Source organism: Tauraco erythrolophus, chromosome W (genome assembly GCF_009769465.1).
Source record: "Tauraco erythrolophus isolate bTauEry1 chromosome W, bTauEry1.pri, whole genome shotgun sequence".
NCBI classification, from domain to species: domain Eukaryota; kingdom Metazoa; phylum Chordata; class Aves; order Musophagiformes; family Musophagidae; genus Tauraco; species Tauraco erythrolophus.
In genome coordinates this window covers 6,460,983-6,481,392 of record NC_141497.1, presented here as the reverse complement: position 1 = coordinate 6,481,392, position 20,410 = coordinate 6,460,983, and the positions used below count along the sequence as shown (strand labels likewise).

At 42.7% G+C, this 20,410-nt stretch overlaps 1 protein-coding gene across 5 annotated transcripts in view; it reads left to right on the top strand.

Annotated features, from left to right (window-relative positions):
- LOC104371354 (nipped-B-like protein) overlaps positions 1 to 20,410 on the top strand; it is a 215,448-nt gene that overhangs the window by 123,704 nt on the left and 71,334 nt on the right. For 4 of the 5 annotated variants that reach the window (XM_086630242.1, XM_086630238.1, XM_086630239.1 and 1 more), the window contains exon 9: positions 8,114 to 8,746. The exons of the other annotated variant lie outside the window; for it this stretch is intronic. In XM_086630242.1, the coding sequence (XP_086486368.1) occupies positions 8,114 to 8,746 (633 nt within the window). The remainder of the gene's footprint in view (positions 1 to 8,113; positions 8,747 to 20,410) is intronic. 5 annotated transcript variants of the gene reach the window in all.

Sequence of the window (20,410 nt, the reverse complement as noted above, 5' to 3'; positions counted from 1 at the left end):
CATTCAGGTGATACAGCTGGTCCCTTACAATTTATATGTCCACAAATGGAAAGTCACTGTTCCTGCAGTCATGGTCCTCTGACTTATATAACCGGGCAACTCAAGGTTTTTTATTGATATTAAAGACTGAGGCAAAAAAAGTATTTAATGCCTCTGCTTCTTCATCCCTATTTGTCAGATGACCATCTTCAACAAGTATTGGTCCAATGTTTTCCTTAGATCTCCTCTTGCTATTAACGTACTTAAAAAAGCCTTTCTTGTTGTCTGACACAATACTGGCCAGTTTCAACTCTAATTGAGCTTTGGCCTTCAATGTCTTCTCCCTGCATATGTGAACCGTGGCTCTGTAATCTTCCTGTGAACCTTGACCTCACTTCCAGAGATTATACTGTTTCTTTTTCCTCTTGAGCTCCATGAGGAGTTCCCTGTTCAGCCAGGCTGGCCTTCTGCCCTGCTTGCTTGATTTTCGACACAATGAGATTGCCTGCTCCTGTGCTTTTAAAGGATGGTTCTTAAAGAATGACCAGAACTCATGGATCCCTTAGCCCTCAAAAGCAGATTCCAAGGGGACACTGCTAAGTAGCAACCTGAGTAGCTTAAAGTTTGCTTTTTTGAAATCCAGTGTAGCAACTCTACTGACCTTTTTTTCTCATTACACTGAAAATTTTAAACTCGGCCATTTTGTGACCTCTGTGGCCAAGACAGCCACCTACCATCACATCCCCCATGAATCCTTCTCTATTCACAAACCACAAGTCTAGGAGGACATCTTTCCTAGTTGGTTCACTGAGGACTTGTGACAAGAAGTTATCTTCCACAAAATTCAACAACTTCCCAGACTTGCTTGTCACAGCAGTACGGTGTTCCCAGTTGATGTCTGGGAAATTGAAACCTCCCATAAGGACAGGGGCTACTGATCCAGAGATTTCTCCTAATTGCCTATAGAATAACTCATCAGTGCTGTCATCCTGGCTGGACGATTGATAGTAGACACCCACTAGGACATCTCCCTTGTTTTCCATCCCCCTAATCCTCACCCAGAGGCTCTCAGCCACATCATAGAATGGTTTGGGTTGGAAGGGACCTCAAAGATCATCTAGTTCCAACCCCCCTGCCATGGGCAGGGACACCCTCCACTACACCAGGTTGCTCAAAGCCCCATCCAACCTGGCCTTGAACACTTCCAGGGATGGGGCAGCCACAACTTCTCTGGGCAACCTGTTCCAGTGCCTCACCACCATCAGAGGGAAGAATTTCTTCCTTATATCTAATCTAAATCTTCCCTCTTTCAGTTTAAATCCATTGCCCCATGTCCTGTCACTATATGCCCTTGTAAAAAGTCCCTCTCCAGCTTTCCTGTAGGCCCCCTTCAGGTACTGGAAGGCTGCGATAAGATCACTCCGGAGCCTTCTCTTCTCCAGGCTGAACAGCCCCAACTCTCTCAGCCTGTCTTCATAGCAGAGGTGCTCCAGCCCTCGGATCATCTTCCTGGCCTCCTCTGGACCCGCTCCAACAGCTCCATGTCCTTCTTGTGCTGGGGACCCCAAAGCTGAACGCAGCACTGCAGGGGGGGGTCTCACGAGAGCAGAGCAGAAGGGCAGAATCCCCTCCCTTGACCTGCTGGCCACGCTTCTTATGATGCAGCCCAGGACACGGTTGGCTTTCTGGGCTGCAAGTGCACATTGCTGGCTCATGTTGAGCTTCCCATCCACTAGCATTCCCAAGTCCTTTTCCTCAGGGCTGCTCTCAATCCATTCTCCACCCAGCCTGTACTTGTGCTTGGGATTTCCCCGACCCACATGCAGGACCTTGCACTTGGCCTTGTTGAACTTCATGAGTTTCTCACAGGCCCACCTCTCCAGCCTGTCAAGGTCCCTCTGGATGGCATCCCTTCCCTCCAGCGTGTTCACAACACCACACAGCTTGGTGTCATCAGCAAACTTGCTGAGGGTGCACTCAATCCCACTGTCCCTGTTGCTGAACAAAGATGTTAAACAGCATCAGTCCCAATAACGATCACTGAGGAACACCACTCGTCACTGGCCTCCACTTGGACATTGAACCATTGACCACAACTCTTTGAGAGTGACCATCCAGCCAATTCCTTATCCACCAAGTGGTCCATCCATCAAAACCATGTCTTTCCAGTTTAGAGATAAGGATGTCGTGTGGGACAGTATCAAATGCTTTGGATAAGTCCAGGTAGACAACGTCAGTTGCTCTTCCCCTATCCATCAATGCTGTAACATCATCATAGAAGGCCACCAAATTTGTCAGGCAGGATTTGCCCTTAGTGAAGCCATGTTGGCTGTCACCAATCACCTCCTTTTTCTCCATGTGCCTTAGCATAGTTGCCAGGATGATCTGCTCCATGATCTTGCCAGGCACAGAGGTGAGACTGACTGGCCTGTGGTTCCCTGGGTCTTCATTTTTTCCCTTTTGTAAAGATGGGGGCTATGTTTCCCCTTTTCCAGTCAGTGAGAACTTCACCAGACTGCCATGACTTCTCAAATATGATGGATAGTGGCTTAGCAACTTCATCTGCCAGTTCCCTCAGGACCCGTGGATGCACCTCATCAGGTCCCATGGACTCGTGCACCTTCAGGTTCTTTAGATGGTCTCAAACCTGACCTTCTCCTACAGTGGACAGTTCTTCATTCTCCCAGTCCCTGCCTTTGCCTTCTGTGACTTGGGCTGTGCAGCTGGAGCTCTTGCCAGTGCAGACTGAGGCAAAGAAGTCATTGAGCACCTCAGCCTTCTCCATATCCCAGGTAGCCAGGTCCCCCTTTTCCTCCTGGAGAGGGCCTACGTTTTCCCTAGATCTCTTTTTATCACTGACATAGCTATAGAAGTTTTTCTTGTTGCCCTTGATGTCCCTGGCCAGATTTAACTCTATCAGGGCTTTAGCTTTCCTAACCTGAGCTCTGGTTGCTCAGACAATTGCTCTGTATTCTTCCCAGGCTACCTGTCCTTGTTTCCACCCTCTGTAGGCTTCATTTTGTGTCCGAGTTGGTCCAGGAGCTCCATGTTCATCCATGCAGGCCTCCTGGTGTTTTTGCCTGACTTCCTCTTTGTTGGGATGCACTGCTCCTGAGCTTGGAGGAGGTGATCCTTGAATATTAACCTGCTTTCTTGGGCCCCCTCCCATTGTACTCTAGCAAGGAGATCCCTGAAGAGGCCAAAGTCTGCTCTCCTGAAATCCAGGGTAGTGAGCTTACTGTGCACCCTCCTTGCTTCCCTAGCAATCTTGAATTCCACCATTTCATTATCACTGCAGCCAAGGCTGCCCTTGAGCTTCACATTCCCCACCAGCCCTTCTTTGTTGGTAAGAAGAAGGTCCAGCAAAGCACCTCTCCTCCTTGCTTCCTCTACCACTTGGAGAAGGAAGTTATCATCCATGCATTCCAGGAACCTCCTGGATTGCCTATGCCCTGCTGTGTTGTCCCTCCAACAGATATCAGGGTGGTTGAAGTCCCCCATGAGGACCAAGGCTCGTGAATGTGAGGCAGCTCCTATCTGTCTGTAGAGGGCCTCACCCACTCGGTCCTCCTGGTCAGGTGGTCTGTAGCAGACCCCTACTACTATGTCCCCTGTCCCTGCCCTCCCTTTAATCCTGACCCATAAGCTCTCAGTTGGCTCCTCATCCATCCCCAGGTGCAGCTCCATACACTGCAGCTGGTCTTTGACATAGAGGGCAACTCCTCCTCTTCTCCCCTGCCTGTCCTTCCTAAAGAGCCTGTACCCTTCTATTCTGACACTCCATTCTTAGGATTCATCCCACCATGTCTCCGTGATGCCAATAAGATCATATCCCAACAGGGGCGCACACACTTTTAACTCCCCTTGCTGCACGCATTAGCATAAAGGCATTTAAGTTGGCCCCCCGATGAATCTGACTTCCTGGCTGGAGTGGCTGGAATCCCTTTCTTCTGTTCTTCAGGTGCTTCCAGCATATCTTTATCTATCTTGATATTACCCCCCTCCCCCTTCGAATCTAGTTTAAAGCCCTGTGAATGAGCCCCGCTAGCTGTTGTGCTAAGACCGTAGTTCCCCTCTGAGAAAGGCAAGTCCTATCTGGTGCCAGTAGGTCTGGTGCCATGTGGCCCATCCCATTGTCAAAAAAGCCAAAATTGTGGCGATGACACCAGCCATGGAGCCACTTATTAATCGATTGGATGCATTTGCTTCTTCCAGTGTCACTGCTCGCAACTGGAAGGACAGAAGAAAAGATAACCTGTGCCCTAGATCCTCTTACCACCTGTCCCAGGGTCCTGAAATCTCTCTTGATCAGCCATGGACTTGTGTTTCAGCTTCATCAGCTCCCACATGGAAGAGCAATAACAGATAGCAGTCCATAGGCCGTAGTTGCATAGGAAGTTTCCTAGCAACGTCTTTAACCCAGGCTCCAGGGAGGCAGCAAACTTCCCTCAGAGCAGGGTCAGCCCAACATATTGGACCTTCTGTCCCCCTCAGATGGGAGTCACCTATAAGTACTACCCTTCTTTTCTTCCCTGGGGAGGCGGTCTTGATACAACGGGTAGTCCTCTCTGACCCTGGTGACACCTCCAGTGCAGATGGTCCCTCAGCCACATCATCCATCGATGGACCTTCCACCTCCAGAGCCTCATACCTGTTGTGCAGGGGCACCTGGGGAGCTGAGGTAGGCAGGGAGGGGGGTCACCTGTTGCCCCAAGCACAGACTTCTTTCCATTCATGGCTCACCTTTGAGTTACTGTCTTCTGCCATGTGGGGTGAGGAATCAGAATCCCCTTCATTTTGGGTTTCCTTTTGTGGCTCTTCCTGTTTTTGCTTCGGTTTGGGCAGTACCCAACACCACCAATCCTTCTCAGACTCCCTAATGCCTCTCAACCTTTCTACTTCCTCTCACAGCTCCGCAACCATGATGAGCAGATCTTCCACCTGGTCACACCTCACACAGGTGTTCTCACCACTTACCATGGAGAGGCTCAGGCACTCCCTGCAGCCTGAGACCTGGACAGCTGTGTCTCTCTGTGGGAGCTCTGTCTGCGCTGCCACATCTCTCCTGCTGGATGCAGAGATCTTCGCCTTCCGACAGGTGGTCACCATGGCTGAGCTTTTTCTGAGAGGGTGACAACCACCAACTGAACTCACCTCTCCAGGGAGTAGCCTAACTAACTGCACTCCTAGTCGCTCGCGCTCTCTGGGCGTGTCTATTATAGAGGTGGGAGGGACCGCCGTTGCTCTGGCAACGCCCAGGCCACGTCAGTGTCTCCGGCGAGAGCTGCCGGCTCCTTGGAGGGGAGGGTGTCCCTTCACTCCCTCGGCGTCTCCCGACTTTTCGAGAAAAGCCCGTGTGTGCCGAGGTCTGCCGCTCTGCAGCGGATCGGTCCGGCTCCAGCGCAGCTCCTTCGGCAACTAACATATCTGAATATCAGCACAATCTTGTCAAATTTACTTAAAAGTTTAGGACAAGGGAGAATCAAATCTGTGTCCTCTATTCGAAGCGTAACTGTGAAAAATGGTAAATATTCCATTGTTGCAACTTCATAAGTATTCATTTAAGAGATAATTTTAGAGTAAGATGTCCGTAAGATGTCTTTGAAAAGTTTTGAGCTGCCTCTGATATTTGTAGAAATAAAAACGCAGCCTGTATTTTCAGTGATTGGTAGTCATTGCCTTAAAAGAAATTAGTAGCTAACGGTTTCTGCTATACATTACACTGAGATAATCTCGTAAATTATTGTCTAAAGAGACAGTACTTAGGAGAATTGTGTGTGTGTGGAGGGGGCATTGCAAGAATAGGAATCTCTGGTGGAAGACAAGTGAGAGATCTTCATAGGGTGTAGCCAAGTCTTCAGTACTAGTGATTGAGTGTGGTGTTTAATTTGAGGAGAGGAAAGGGAGTAATGAAAAGATCTTGAGAATCAGGATGAGTCAAAACAGAGATTCCCAACATTGTGGATTTTGTTGGCAGAATATGGAGTTGTTGCTGATGGTTAAGAAAGGGTAAGATAAACCCATTTTATACCCTGCTCTACATACAGAGATTGTAGGACTTCTCACAGAATGTACTAGGGAGAGAAAATAATCATAGCAGTCTGTACAAAGAAGTGATCAGTAAAGGCACACCTTTAATTTGAATTGAAGCTTTGCTAGAGGTGTCCATTCTTTTTTTCATCTACAGGTCAGTGCATTGCTGTCCTGGTTTTAGCTGGGACAGAGTTAGCTCTTCTTTTTAGCAGCTAGAAGAGCTCCGTGTTTTGGTTTTACTCAGAGGCTCGCTCTGAGAAGAATGTTGATAGCAAGTTGATGTTTGTGGTTGGCACTGAGGTCTCAAGGACTTTTCAGCTTGCCGTGTTCTTGCCAGTGTGCAGGAGCACAACAGGATAAGGGGGGAGCATGGCCGGACAAGGGGTCCACGACTCTCCTTACGATTTGTACTTGAATTTAAGATTGAGGCCAAACTGGCCAATTAGTATTCCATATCATGCAGCGTCATGCCCAGTATGAAAGTGAGGGTCAGCCGGAAAGAAGGGCTTTTTGCCCTTCCGGGACTCTCACTTTCGGACTCTTGGGGTGTTTTCTCTCTCTCGCTCTCTGTCTCGGGGCCTCCTGTTCATCCGGGATTGCGGTATCGGGACTTATCTGTTTCGGGATTGCAGCTTCAGGACGAGACAGGCCTTGGTCAAGGGGTGGTGAGCAATGACACCGTACATCACTCGTTTGTATATATTTATCCTTGTACATATCTGTACATATATATATTGGTAGCGGTAGTAGTAAATTGTTCTTATCTCAACCCACGAGTCTCTTTTCTTTTTCTTCTTTGATTCTCTCCCTCATCCCTGAGGGTGGGGGAGTGAGTGACTGTGTAGGGTCTGGTTGCTGGAGTGGCCTAACCCACGACAATTGCTTAATGATTCTTAATATTTCTTAAAATATCTGATAGAAATTTAAGCTTCAGAATAAAGCTTCTTTCTTGTTTAGTGATATATCTTGAATGAAGCACATGGAGACTTGTATTCCAATTAGTTTTTGAGTGTTGTTAGAAGTATTGACCTATGATGACCTAAAACAGAATGACTAATAATAATCTCAGTCACTGCTTTCTGAAGATCAGTATTCCCGAGTGGATGAATGGGATCAGATAAATGTTTGCTTTGTTTAACAAGAGGAGGCTGGCCCTATTGGTCCAGCCAATAGGCTTTTTTTTTTTTTTCCACACCAGTGTTCCTTTTTAAGCCAAAAATTATAGCTCAAAATTTTAATTGGGACAGGTTGAAAAGCTTCTCTGTTTTTCATAGCTTTTTCTGGGCTAACAGTTATGGGGAGCTGGTTTAATTTGAGGAACAAAAAATTTAATGTGATTAATTGGAGAATGTTTTTAATAAGAAATGTCCTCTCTTAAAAATTTCTCTAGATATACTCAAAGCCTGAAATGGGTGCATGTAGAAGTAAAAATTCATATGTTAAAAAAGAAAGAAAAAAAGGGGAGATAAGGCAGGGAATGATAGAAAAATGTTCTAAGACAATTGGTGTTTTCTAGATAGCAATGAGTGGGGGAGGTTGGAATGAGTTTACCTAAAATTTTTAAAAAAACAAGTCAGTTGAAAATTAACTGTCAGAATCAAAGTTAAGGAGGTTGTGTATTTTTTGATTTTTTTAATATATATATTTTTAATTACTTAAAAATGTGAGGCTGAAATGGCTAATGCCTATATGCTGATCATTAAGTCTTCATCACTGGATCTTATTAAGAATCTTTTTGATATTTCATTTTTATGTAGTCAACTTGTTTTCATTGACTATTTTCTAATAGTTAATGTTCTTAACCTGCAAGTACTATTTTTAGTTATTCTTTTTTTGGTGGTGGGTTTTTTGTTCCATCTTCTCTGAAATGATCCCTTCTCTACCTGCAGCGGATAGCTAAAATTCCTAGGAAATACACTGCAACTATCTGGATTACATCTTAATCTAGGAATTATGTGCTTCCTACTAATCTTATTTAGACCTTTTGTGAACACAGATGTATGTACAAATACATATTAAAATTATGTAGGTTATATTTAGTGTGGTTTTATATAAACATGGAACAACATAACTGTTCAGTTTTTCTGAATTATTATTCTAGGATCAAGACAACCTTTTATCCAACAATCTCAGCCTCCACCTTATTCATCACCTAGAGATGTTCCCCCAGACATATTGCTAGATTCTCCAGAAAGAAAGCAAAAGAAACAAAAGAAAATGAAGTTAGGCAAGGATGAAAAAGACCAGACTGAAAAAGCTGCAATGTATGATATCATTAGTTCTCCTTCCAAGGACTCCACTAAGCTTACCTTAAGACTCTCTCGTGTAAGATCTTCGGATATGGACCAGCAGGATGATATGCTTTCTGGTTTGGAAAACAGCAGTATGTCAGAGGGTGATATTCCTTTTAATGTGCAGTACCCAGGACAGACTTCTAAAACACCTGTTACTCCACAGGATGTTAACCGCCCACTAAACGCTGCTCAGTGTTTGCCGCAGCACGAACAGACAGCTTTCCTTCAGGCACAACAAGTGCCTGTTTTACAACAGAACGCTTCAGTTGCTGCAAAACAACCTCACACTCCTGTGGTACAGACACAGCAACAGGTTTCGCAACAAGGAACTGTAACGTCATATGATGAAGTAGAATTGGATGCATTGGCTGAAATTGAGCGGATAGAACGTGAATCAGCTATTGAAAGGGAGCGATTTTCAAAAGAAGTGCAAGATAAAGGTAAAAGGATTGTGTGTGTGTATACACTATATATTATAAAAATATATATATGCATATAAACCCCATATATATATATATTAAAAAAAACCCTTCTTGTCATCGTCATATAGTTCAATTCTGTTTACTCAGTGTAGGTGATTCTATGACATTAATCTCCATTCCCCTCCAACAATGAACTGTAATCTCTCATATATGCATATTTTTAATATCTGCTATTCTTTGAGATCTTAATGGATGGAAAGTGAAGTTCTTATGTTTCAAAATTCTTTTAAGATACTTTTATTTTGAACCATGAGCCTGAATTAAGTACAATTGACATTGTTTATAGTTTCTAAAATCCCAGCAGTATCATAAGTAAAAATTTGTAATAAGTTTTGGTAGTTGAATTATTAATTAACTATCTATCTATGTTGCCTAATTTAAGAAAATACAGGAAAACTCTTATATGCCATTTCTATTCATATCCCAGTTTGAACCTAATGTGAAGGAGGTGTTAGATTAAAATCACATCTATTCTTTTAAAGGCACTGTAATGATTGGGTAATATATACTAATATATTGTCTCTAGTGTTTGTTCAACTGAATATTCATTATTATGTAGGCATTACAAGTTTTAGAGAACTACCATATATCTATATGGTCTGTAGCACAGAACCAAATGAGCCTCTGAAATGTTTGCTCTTCACTTTAGTAGCTGTACTGGTTGTCTTAACTGATTTCATTGAATCTATCCTCTTTGATTTATACTTTATTTTATTTTATTTTATTTTTTCCTATTGTTAACTGGTTTGAAGGTCTTAGGCTTCAGAAATATCAAAAGTGAATGCAAAACCCACATGTATATCTTGAAGATAAGATGTGGTTTATAAAGTAGATAGTGATAGGTTAACATAAGTATTTTTCAGAAGCTTCCTCTACACTGTGTTTAACTTTTGAGGAAAAAAAACAGCACAGATTCTGATTTTGGAAGTTCATAGGTAAAAAATGGTCGATTTTGGACATACTTGTGTGGAGGCAGCTGAATTTACATACAGTTTGGGTCTTTAACCAGCAGAGAGCACAAGTTTTCTCCCTATTCAAAGGGTTTTTTTTTTTCTGGTTTTAAAGATGCCGAGAGAGAAAGAGAGTTTGTGTGTGTGTGTAAATGTTCTTGTTGCAATTACTAGAAGGATTATCTTTTTAAGTATTTCTTATTTGGTAACTAAATCAAGTCTTGTTAGAAAACATTGTGAATATACGGAGAAAATGGGTGCTCACCTTAAGAGATCTCTATTGTCTTTAATTTTGATTTAATGAAATGGATGAATTTGTTATTTTGCTTACATCTCTTTTACTAATTTTAAATTTATTTATGGAGAGCTTGTGGTTTCTCTCCTACTACTTAAAAAGCTACTTTTATATCCCCACACTTCAAGTAGATTCCTCAGCACATTTGAGCTGAAAAGCATCTCAAAAAATGCAGCATATTTTTGATGGTGCACAGCAGCCTTCAAACATTTAGAGCAAGACTAAAACACTCTTTCTCTTTTGTTCTGGCTTTCAGGAGTTGTTGAACATTAGTTGTGAAGTTTGTTTATCATAATTACATAGCCCTGGGCAGGCTCTGATTTGTTTCTTTTGGGGAAAGGAGTGATGCTATGGATCAGGTACAAGAGATGCTCCCTTATATTGGGACAAATGATCACCATTTATTCACTGGTGGCAAGTTGCCCCTATGCTAGACAGCAGCTCTTTTCACTTTAGCTGCTGAGATTTCAGCCATGAATGAATAGTACTGAGTAGAAGGATTTTTAGCAGTCTTGGGACAGATTTCCTGAAAAGCTGTTACCTTGGAGAAATATGATTCTTATTTTTTGGTAACGCTTTTGCCATTGCTTGTAAGTTTGTACTATGTCTACAAGCTGATACACTCTGGGATCGTTCTAGTTATAGCCATTTGGTTTGGTGCAACTGCAGGAGGAAGCTTCCTCTGTTGTTCCTATGGTAATACGTCTATTAGAAATATATCCAGTAACTCCTAAATATGTAGAATCATAGAATCATAGAACGGCTTTTTTGTAGACCCCCTTCAGGTACTGTCATTCATTTTTGTGAAGTTGCTTACTGTATTTATGCAAAAGCCTGGCATTTGTGTATTTCAGTACATATACTGTAACTTCAGATCACATTCTGTCAAGAAAATAGTGTGATTGTAGCATGTACTTGGTCTAATTAGAATGGGAATATATAGTGCTAGCTGATGCTGTACATAGCAAGCGTCCCTCTAGAGATCTTACTCTAGATGCTAGCACATGCTAAAATCTGCATGAAAGCATCTTTTCTGCTTTTGTAATTGAGACATGGGAATACATATTACAGTCACACTGCACTTTCTGTGTAGGCACCCATTGTTGTCTTCCATAAATTACTTTGAGTAGAATTGTACTCACAAGTGTTGATAGAAGATTAGTGGTCTCTTCTGTCCTTTTTTTAAGACATGAAATCTCTACAGTACTGTGCTTCATCAAAGGTTTTCAGATGCGTCTTTTTTAACAGTAAGGCTTTGGATGGATATGACATGTTCTTTCTGAGGTTGGGAACCAGTAGTGTGGTGGAACTGTTTATTCCAGAGGAGAGGCGGAGATGTTTTTTTGGGGAGTTCTTGCTAAAAATTATACAACTACTATCCTTGCCTAAGGCAATGCTAAGGTTGTTTGTTGTTTGTGTTCTTTTTTTTTTTAATGCTGAGATCCTTTTATAATGTTTGATACAGGTTGGAAATGGAGATTGGAGTCCTTTAGAAATTATAGTACTTTCTGTAATAAATTTCTAATTTGAACAAAACTGTTAAAATATTTAGCTTCCACCAAAGTCTCTCAAAGTAGGGGGCAGTCTTCATTCCAGAGGTGGAACTAACACAGAGTTTTGCAGCAGTGCTGCCTTGTTTGAAAAGCAACGTATCTTTCTGGAACCTGATTGTCATGCTTTTGCTTTCTGAAAAAGGAATTCTTATTGCAAAATTCACTAATGCAAAATCTGGCAGATTTGACCTAATGTCTATCAGATATACATAAGGAGAGATTTTACAATATAGACCTTTTGCCTCCATATCTGAGTACTTTTCAGAGCTCTGTTTTTATAATTCTATCCTTTTGATCTATTTAGATCTTGGATTAAGTTGATTATATGGTCTTTTCATCATGACAGAGAGGTGCAGAATTTGAAAAAGTTGGTTTCGTCCTTGTCCTCTGTGTGGAAGGACAAGAGTCCATCTCCTCTTCCTATTTTTTCTATCAAGGAAGTACCTCTGTATTGATTAATTTTGCAAGTAATTTGTCTGTATCCATTAATGAAAAAAATAATTGGAGATTTTGGAGATCAAGGCACCGAAAGTTACATTCTAATACATCTATTATGTTTAATAGCCTCAGAACAAACAAATAAGTTCATAGAACATGACAAGCCTCAGGTTCTCAGTTCCCTCTATACCCTTATCAGATACAAGTTGTCAATCAATATTAGATCATATCCTCTCTTTTGAGAGGATGTGTAATATCACAGATAGATCCAACTATTGTTTATCAAGACTCAGATTATTTGAGTTGAAAAAGTTATTTGGAAGGGTTAATACAGAAAGGGATTATCTTTTTCCACAACAGTTGACAACAAGTAAACCATCCTCTGCTTAGGTACATCAGGATACCTTTCTAAAGAAATTAGAAATAATGAAGCTTCACGCACACTTTCTTCTAATCACTGTCAGTAGTCACGTTTTCTGTACTACTTGGTGCTCTTGAATGCTTTTGAAACAAGCAGAGATCCATATTCTGAACCTATTGTGTTCACTTAACTGGAACCGTGCTTAGTTCACATTCTGAAGTTGACTACTCCAAGAAAGTAAAGGAAATCCTGTGGATTTTTAGAAAATTATGTCCCAGGAATTTATATTCTTCTCAGGAATCTTTTTTTCCTTGGAGAGGGGAGTGTGTTGAGGGAGAAATTTCATTTTGGTGACCTCAGATCTTTGCATTAACTCGTGCTTTGCCACTGTTCAGATACAAGTGGATTATTTTTGTTTATAGTCAAGTGGTTCAAAGCTAGTCAGTCACTTTCAGTCTAAACATTTCCCAGAATCATAGAATCATAGAATGGTTAGGGCTGGAAGGGACCTTCAAATGTCATCTAGTCCAACCCCCCTGCAAGGAACAGGGATATCTCCAACTAGATCAGGTTGCTCAGGTCCTCGTCCAACCTGGCCTTCAACGTCTCCAGGGATGGAGCATCCACCACCTCTCTGGGCAACCTGTTCCAGTGTTCTACAACTCTCATGGTAAAAAATTTTTTCCTAATATCCAACCTGAATCTACCTCCCTCTATTTTAAAACCATTACCCCTTGTCCTATCACAACAGGCCCTCCTGAACAGCCTCTCCCCATCTTTCTTGTAGGCCCCCTTGAGGTACTGGAAGACCGCTATAAGGTCACCCCGGAGCCTCCTCTTCTCCAGGCTGAACAGCCCCAACTCTTTCAGCCTGTCCTCATAGGAAAGGTGCTCTAGCCCTCTTATCATCTTCGTGGCCCTCCTCTGGACCCTCTCCAACTGGTCCATGTCCTTCTTATGTTGGGGGCTCCAGAACTGGACGCAGTACTCCAGGTGAGGTCTCACGAGGGCAGAGTAGAGGGGGAGAATCACCTCTCTCGACCTGCTGGCCATGCTCCTCTTGATGCAGCCCAGGATGCGGTTGGCCTTCTGGGCCGCAAGAGCACATTGCCGGCTCATATTGAGCTTCTCGTCCACCAGTACTCCCAAGTCCTTCTCCTCAGGGCTGCTCTCGATCCATTCACCACCCAGTCTGTATTTGTGCCTGGGATTGCCACGACCCAGATGTAGGACCTTGCATTTGGCCTGGTTGAACTTCATGAGGTTGACACGGGCCCACCTCTCCAGCCTGTCGAGGTCCCTCTGGATGGCATCCCTCCCTTCCAGCGTGTCGACGGCACCACACAGCTTGGTGTCATCGGCGAACTTGCTGAGGGTGCACTCCATGCCACTGTCCACGTCACCGACAAAGATGTTGAAGAGGGCCGGGCCCAACACGGACCCCTGAGGGACGCCACTCATGACCGGTCTCCACTTGGACATCGAGCCGTTGACCACCACTCTCTGAGTGCGGCCATTGAACCAATTCCTTATCCACCGAGTGGTCTATCCATCAAACCCATGCCTCTCTAGTTTAGAGAGAAGAATGTTGTGCGGGACAGTGTCAAAAGCTTTGCACAAGTCCAGGTAGATGATATCCATTGGTCGACCCTTGTCCACCGATGCTGTCACCCCATCATAAAAGGCCACCAAGTTGGTCAGGCACGATCTGCCTTTGGTGAAGCCATGTTGGCTGTCACCCACCACCTCCTTGCTCTCCATGTGCCTTAGCATGGTTCCCAGGAGAATCTGCTCCATGACCTTGCCAGGCACAGAGGTGAGGCTGACCGGCCTGTAGTTGCCCGGGTCCTCCTTGTTCCCCTTTTTAAATATGGGGGTTATGTTCCCTCTCTTCCAGTCATCGGGGACCTCGCCAGACCGCCACGACTTCTCAAATACAATGGCCAGTGGCTTGGCAACTTCATCCGCCAGTTCCTTCAGGACCCGCGGATGGATCTCATCAGGTCCCATGGACTTGTGCACTTTCAAGTTCCTCAGATGTTCCCGAACCTGCTCTTCAAGTACAGTGGGTGGTGGTTCATCCTTACAGTCCCTGCTAGTTCTTTCCACAGCTTGGGTGGTAAGACAAGAGGCTTTATCAGTGAAGACTGAGGCAAAAAAGTCATTGAGTAACTCAGCCTTCTCTATGTCCCGGGTAACCAGAGCACCATTATCCTTCCGGAGGGGGCCTACGTTCTCCTTGGACTTCCTTTTGTCCCCTACATACCTATAGAAGCTTTTCTTATTGCTTTTTATATCCCTTGCCAAATTCAATTCCTTCAGGGCTTTAGCCTTCCTCACCTGATCCCTGGTCACTCGTACAGCTTCTCTGTATTCCTCCCAGGCTATCTGTCTCCGCTTCCACCCTCTATAGGCTATCCTCTTCATTTTCAGTTGGTTTAGGAGCTCCTTGCTCATCCACACGGGCTTCCTGGTCTTTTTGCCCGACTTGTTTTTCATCGGGATGCACCTCTGCTGAGCTTGGAGGAGGTGCTCCTTGAATGTGGACCAACTTTCCTGGGCCCCTCGTCCCTCCAGGGCCGCCTCCCACAGCACTTTGCCCATCAGGTCCTTGAAGAGGCCGAAGTCCGCCTTCTTGAAGTCTAGGGCACAGAGCTTGCTGTATAGTTTCCTTGCTGCCCCGTGGATCTTGAACTCCACCGTGTTGTGGTCACTGCAGCCAAGGCTGTCCTTAAGTTTCACATCGCCCACCAGTCCCTCCCTGTTGGTGAGCACAAGGTCGAGCATGGCACCCCTCCTTGTCGGCTCCTCTATCACCTGCAGGAGGAAGTTGTCGTCCACGCATTCCAGGAACCTCCTGGACTGCCTGTGCCCTGCCGTATTGTCTCTCCAACAGATGTCAGGGTGGTTGAAGTCCCCCATGAGGACCAGGGCTTGTGACTGCGAGGCTGCTCCTATCTGGCTATAAAGTGCCTCATCTGCTCTGTCCTCCTGGCCAGGTGGCCTGTAATAGACCCCTACCGTAACATCCCCTATCCGTCCCCGTCCTCTAATCTTGACCCATAAGCTCTCTGTCAGCTCCTCCTCCGACCCCAGGCGAACATTACATTAAGTTCTTCTTGTTCTTCAAGATTTAGGCCTGCTACTGAATTAATTTTCAGGTTCAAGGTTTCTACCTCAAGATCTTTCATGCTTTTCTAAAGACCCCAAATACTATGAATCAAAAATCATAGAATCATAGAATGGTTTGGGTTGGAAGGGACCTCAAAGATCATCTAGTTCCAACCCTCCTGCCTTGGGCAGAGACACCCTTCACTACACCAGGTTGCCCAAAGCCTCATCCAACCTGGCCTTGAACACTTCCAGGGATGGGGCAGCCACAGCTTCTCTGGACAACCTGTTCCAGTGCCTCACCACCCTCAGAGTGAAGAATTTCTTCCTTATCTCTAAACTAAATCTGCCCTCTTTCAATTTAAAGCCATTGCCCCTTGTCCTATCACTACATGCCCTTGTCAAAAGTCCCTCTCCAGCTTTCCTGTAGGCCCCCTTTAAGTACTGGAAGGCTGCGATAAGATCACTCCAGAGTCTTCTCTTCTCCAGGCTGAACAGCCCCAACTCTCTCAGCCTGTCTCCATAGCAGAGGTGCTCCAGGCCTTGGATCATCTTCGTGGCCCTCCTCTGGACCTGCTTCAACAACTCATGTCCTTCTTGTGTTGGGGACTCCAGGGCTGAACGCAGTATTCCAGGTGGGGTCTCACGAGAGCAGAGCAGAGGGGCAGAATCCCCTCCCTCGACCTGCTGGCCACGCTTATTTTGGATGCAGCCCAGGAGACGGTTGGCTTTCTGGGCTGCCAGTGCACATTGCCAGCTCTTTTTGAGCTTCTCATCCACCAGCACTCCCAAGTCCTTTTCCTCAGGGCTGCTCTCAATCCATTTTCTGCCCAGCCTGTACTTGTGCTTGAGATTTCCCCGACCCATGTGCAGGACCTTGCACTTGGCCTTATTGAACTTCATGAGGTTCTTGCAGGCCCATCTCTCCGGCCTGTCAAGGTCCCTCTGGATGGCATCCCTTCCCTCCAGCGTGTCCACAATACCACACAGCTTGGTGTCATCAGCAAACTTGCTGAGGATGCACTCAGTCCCACTATCCGTGTTGCCAACAAAGATGTTAAACAGCACCAGCCCCAGTAGTGACCCCTGAGGAACACCACTCATCACTGGCCTCCCCTTGGACATTGAACCATTGACCACAACTCTTTGAGTGGGACCATCCATCCAATTCCTTTTCCACCGAGTGGTCCATCCATCAAAACCATGTCTCTCCAGTTTAGAGACGAGGATGTCATGTGGGACAGTGTCAAATGCTTTGGACAAGTCCAGGTAGACAATGTCAGTTGCTCTTCCCCTATCCATCAATGCTGTAACATCATAGAAGGCCACCAAATCTGTCAGGCAGGATTTGCCCTTAGTGAAGCCATGTTGGCTGTCACCAATCACCTCCTTATTTTCTATGTGCTTTAGCATAGTTGCCAGGAGGATCTGCTCCATGATCTTGCCGGGCACAGAGGTGAGACTGGCTAAATTTAAGATATTAATGTTAAAAGGAGCTGAGTCTTCTAGAAAGGGAAAAAGGGAAGATAACCTTGAAAATTACTTGAAAAAACAGAAAGCAACCCATCTTTTTTCAGAGACTCTTTTTAAAATTGCTTTAGTTTTTTTACTTTATTCAGATTTGCTAAATTTTAATTTGAGCTTTTCCATACATAGTATTGTGTGTTCATTGTTAGATTTTAGACTACTTCAAAGACACTTTTATGTAACGCAACTGTCTTAACAGATTAAGGAGTTCTAGTTTTACTTGTAAAAGACAGTGTTCTCTGGAGTTTCTGAGACTTGTGAAATCATTAATCACTAACCGTTTCATTGGGAGGCTAATTTGGTTTTTTTAAACTTAAAAGCATTAGAAGCATTTTTTAAATGAGAGGAACCTACTCGTTTCTGTGGGTTTTTTTCCCCTATATATTTTACCTCTGAGGATCCATTTTACCCACTTTGGAATCTTACTGTAGATTCTTTGAATTAGGAAGAAGGGAAGCTGTAATAACTTTTATTTCCAATAATTGGATCAGTTAGGGGGCATTTGGATGCCTGCTGTGGGCCCTTCTTTTTTTAGTTCATTCCAAGCCCATAGCAGCAGAGACACACATCCCAAGAGTGTGAATCTGCCGGAGCAAAACTCAAAACTACAGTTATAGGTAAGTAAACTTTTTCTTTTACCTTTTAAGTTCTTATCCAGCTCCTCTCTCTTTGTCCTCATTACCCATCTGCCCTCAAATGTCTCCCAAAGAGGAGACTAACAGAAATCATTATTAAGAATTAATAGTTTGTTTACATCTAATTTTATGTAGCCAATGAATGAAATGACAGAACATGTAATTATAACCAGTATATTACCATTCATTTCCAAAAATATGTTGTAGGGGTTTTATTTACTTAAAAATGGAGATATGAGTGTAGTCATTTGTATAGTAATCTTGCAGAAGATTATGGTCACTAATACCAGAAAATGAAATGAGGCAGCATAAAATATAAATTATTCTGTCTCTATGTAGTAGGACAGTGTGAGAATTAGATATCATGTATTTTGTGTATACAAACTTTCATTAGATTTGCATTTTGTAGTGTTATGTAATGGATGAAACTGGCACCTCATGTAGCTTTCCCAAGAAAAAGCATTTTTGCAATGTTCAGTTCCTATAGATGAGTGACTTTTTTTGGTTTGTGTTCAGTTATGTTTTAAGAAAAGTAAGGGGAAGAAATTCCTCTTCTATCTAGAGAAATTGCAATGAAGTGTTGCAATGTTTCCATCTATCTAGGGAAAATTACTTTCTTTTATATTTTTTTAAAGAATTAAATACTGATTGAGTGAAAAATACATTTAAAAAAAAAAAAGTAGAGGCATATTTTTTTAATGTTCTTTACTTTCTTTTGGTACTCTTGTGTAACATGAAAGCAAATTCCCATGTTTATCCCAGGTTGTGCTTTATGTAGGATAGTGCCGAAACCTGAAACCTGCTCTTGTAAGCAGGTGTAGAAAATAACTAAACCCCAGAAGTTTGGTAAGAAGTGTATTTTATTTTTATCTGTAGCATAAACTAAGATTAGAAAATTAAATATAATTTGCATGTAGCATATGCCCTTGATTGTACCTTGATTTTAGTTAATTGAAGATATTTTTGAATGCAAGGTATGATGTCAGAATGAAATCAACATCTCGAAGGGAGATTAAAAGTGTTCACCAATGAAATTTCAAAGTAATTTGTTTATTTCTAAAGGTTGTTCCTAAAAATGAATTGGAAACTAATTGGATATGTTAATCTTTAAGTGATACATAAAATAAGTAGTTTTCATTAAGTCTACTGTTAGTGTGTTGCATTTTTCTTGTGAAATTAGGTGCTATGTTGTGTATTTCAAAAGTAATTGCGCTTAAGGTTTTGCTCATATTTTTTAACAATTGAGTTTTCAAAACTATAATTCTTCACAAAGCAATCACTTGGTTAAAACCTAGAATTTGTGTCAGAAAAATGTATCTCATAAATAAATTGAAATCATATTGTTTGTAAAAGCAATATTAAATTCAGGGAGGTTAAATTACAGCTTCCAGTCTCTAAACAAGTGGAGATGCTTGATTATAATTTGCTGTAGTTCAGTTCTTGTTGCTTCCTAGTGTAATATTTCTTTTGTATTACTATAGTTGACAGGGAATAATGAGTTACCAAACATTCTTAAGTAGAAAAAACTCATAAGATCATATTTCATTCTCCAGTTATGCTGATTACATTATTGTTATATTTAAGAAAACAAGCAGAACTTTACCAAAATGAAGATTCTGGATTCTGCTACACTCTAAGGCATGTCAGAGACTCCTGTAGTCTTTTGGGAGGTTTTGTCTTGTGGTGTTTTTTTTTTTTTTCCTGAATTAGTTTGGACATCCCTCCTGATGGGCTTTCTTTTTTGCATAGTGACCAGAAGTTTGATAAAGTCTCTTGACAGATTGCTGAAAATTAGCAGTTGTTTCTGTTGAGATTCTCAGAAATCTGAACTGCAGCAGCTTGGAAGCCCTCTGGTTTCTACTTTGGAGCCTTTGGAATTATGTTCTGTTCTATAAAGCTTCCTGTACCAAGATCATGACTGTACTTACTTAGTTTCTTCTGTAAGGGAGCAAGCAGTGAGACTAAAATTTTTGACCTGTATTTGCTGACTCTTTCCTTCAAGGGGAGGAACTAGTGCTATGGGAATCTCTTCTACTGACAGGAAGGAGTCTCTGATTGTTGGAATATAGTTTTGGAGGGAGGTCAGGTGAGAGCAACTTCTCATGGCTAGTAATGCTCAATGTTCATGAAAGAGTAGAAAGAATGGTATTTGCCCTCACTCCATTGATAGGTCATCCATCAGCACCATTAAAGTAATTTTAAATCTTCCTTGTATCCAGATTATATTGATTGGTTTAGATTCTTATGGTCTACACAACACTGTTGGTTGAGGGGGACAAGGCACTTGGACAGCTTTGAAGAGATCTGTGAAAAATAACTAGGAAAAGAAAGCAATTGTCAGTAAACATAGATTTGTTATTTAGGCATATGGTTATCTGTTATTTGTCGAAAATTCCTAGTTTGACTGTTAGCTTAAATAAGATAAGCTTATAATTGGCCTCTGACTGACTTGTCTCTCATGTTCAAAAATGGAAGGTTTGACAATAAGTAATAACTGCTTAGGACTGGTATATTTGGTATAAATTTATTCATTGCTGATTTAAATAATACAAATAAGTGGTATTTCAAATGAGTGGAGACATATCCCAGTAAACTCTGAAGAGTCTTAGAGCTTTAAAATATTAAACTCTTAATTGTTATGCTTTAAAAAAAGAAAGTTTGTACTGGAGTAATCAAAAGGGTTCATCCAGAATTCAGCATTAGAGGATCAATCATCTTTGTGGTTCTGAAGAGGAGTACATTCACATTTAAC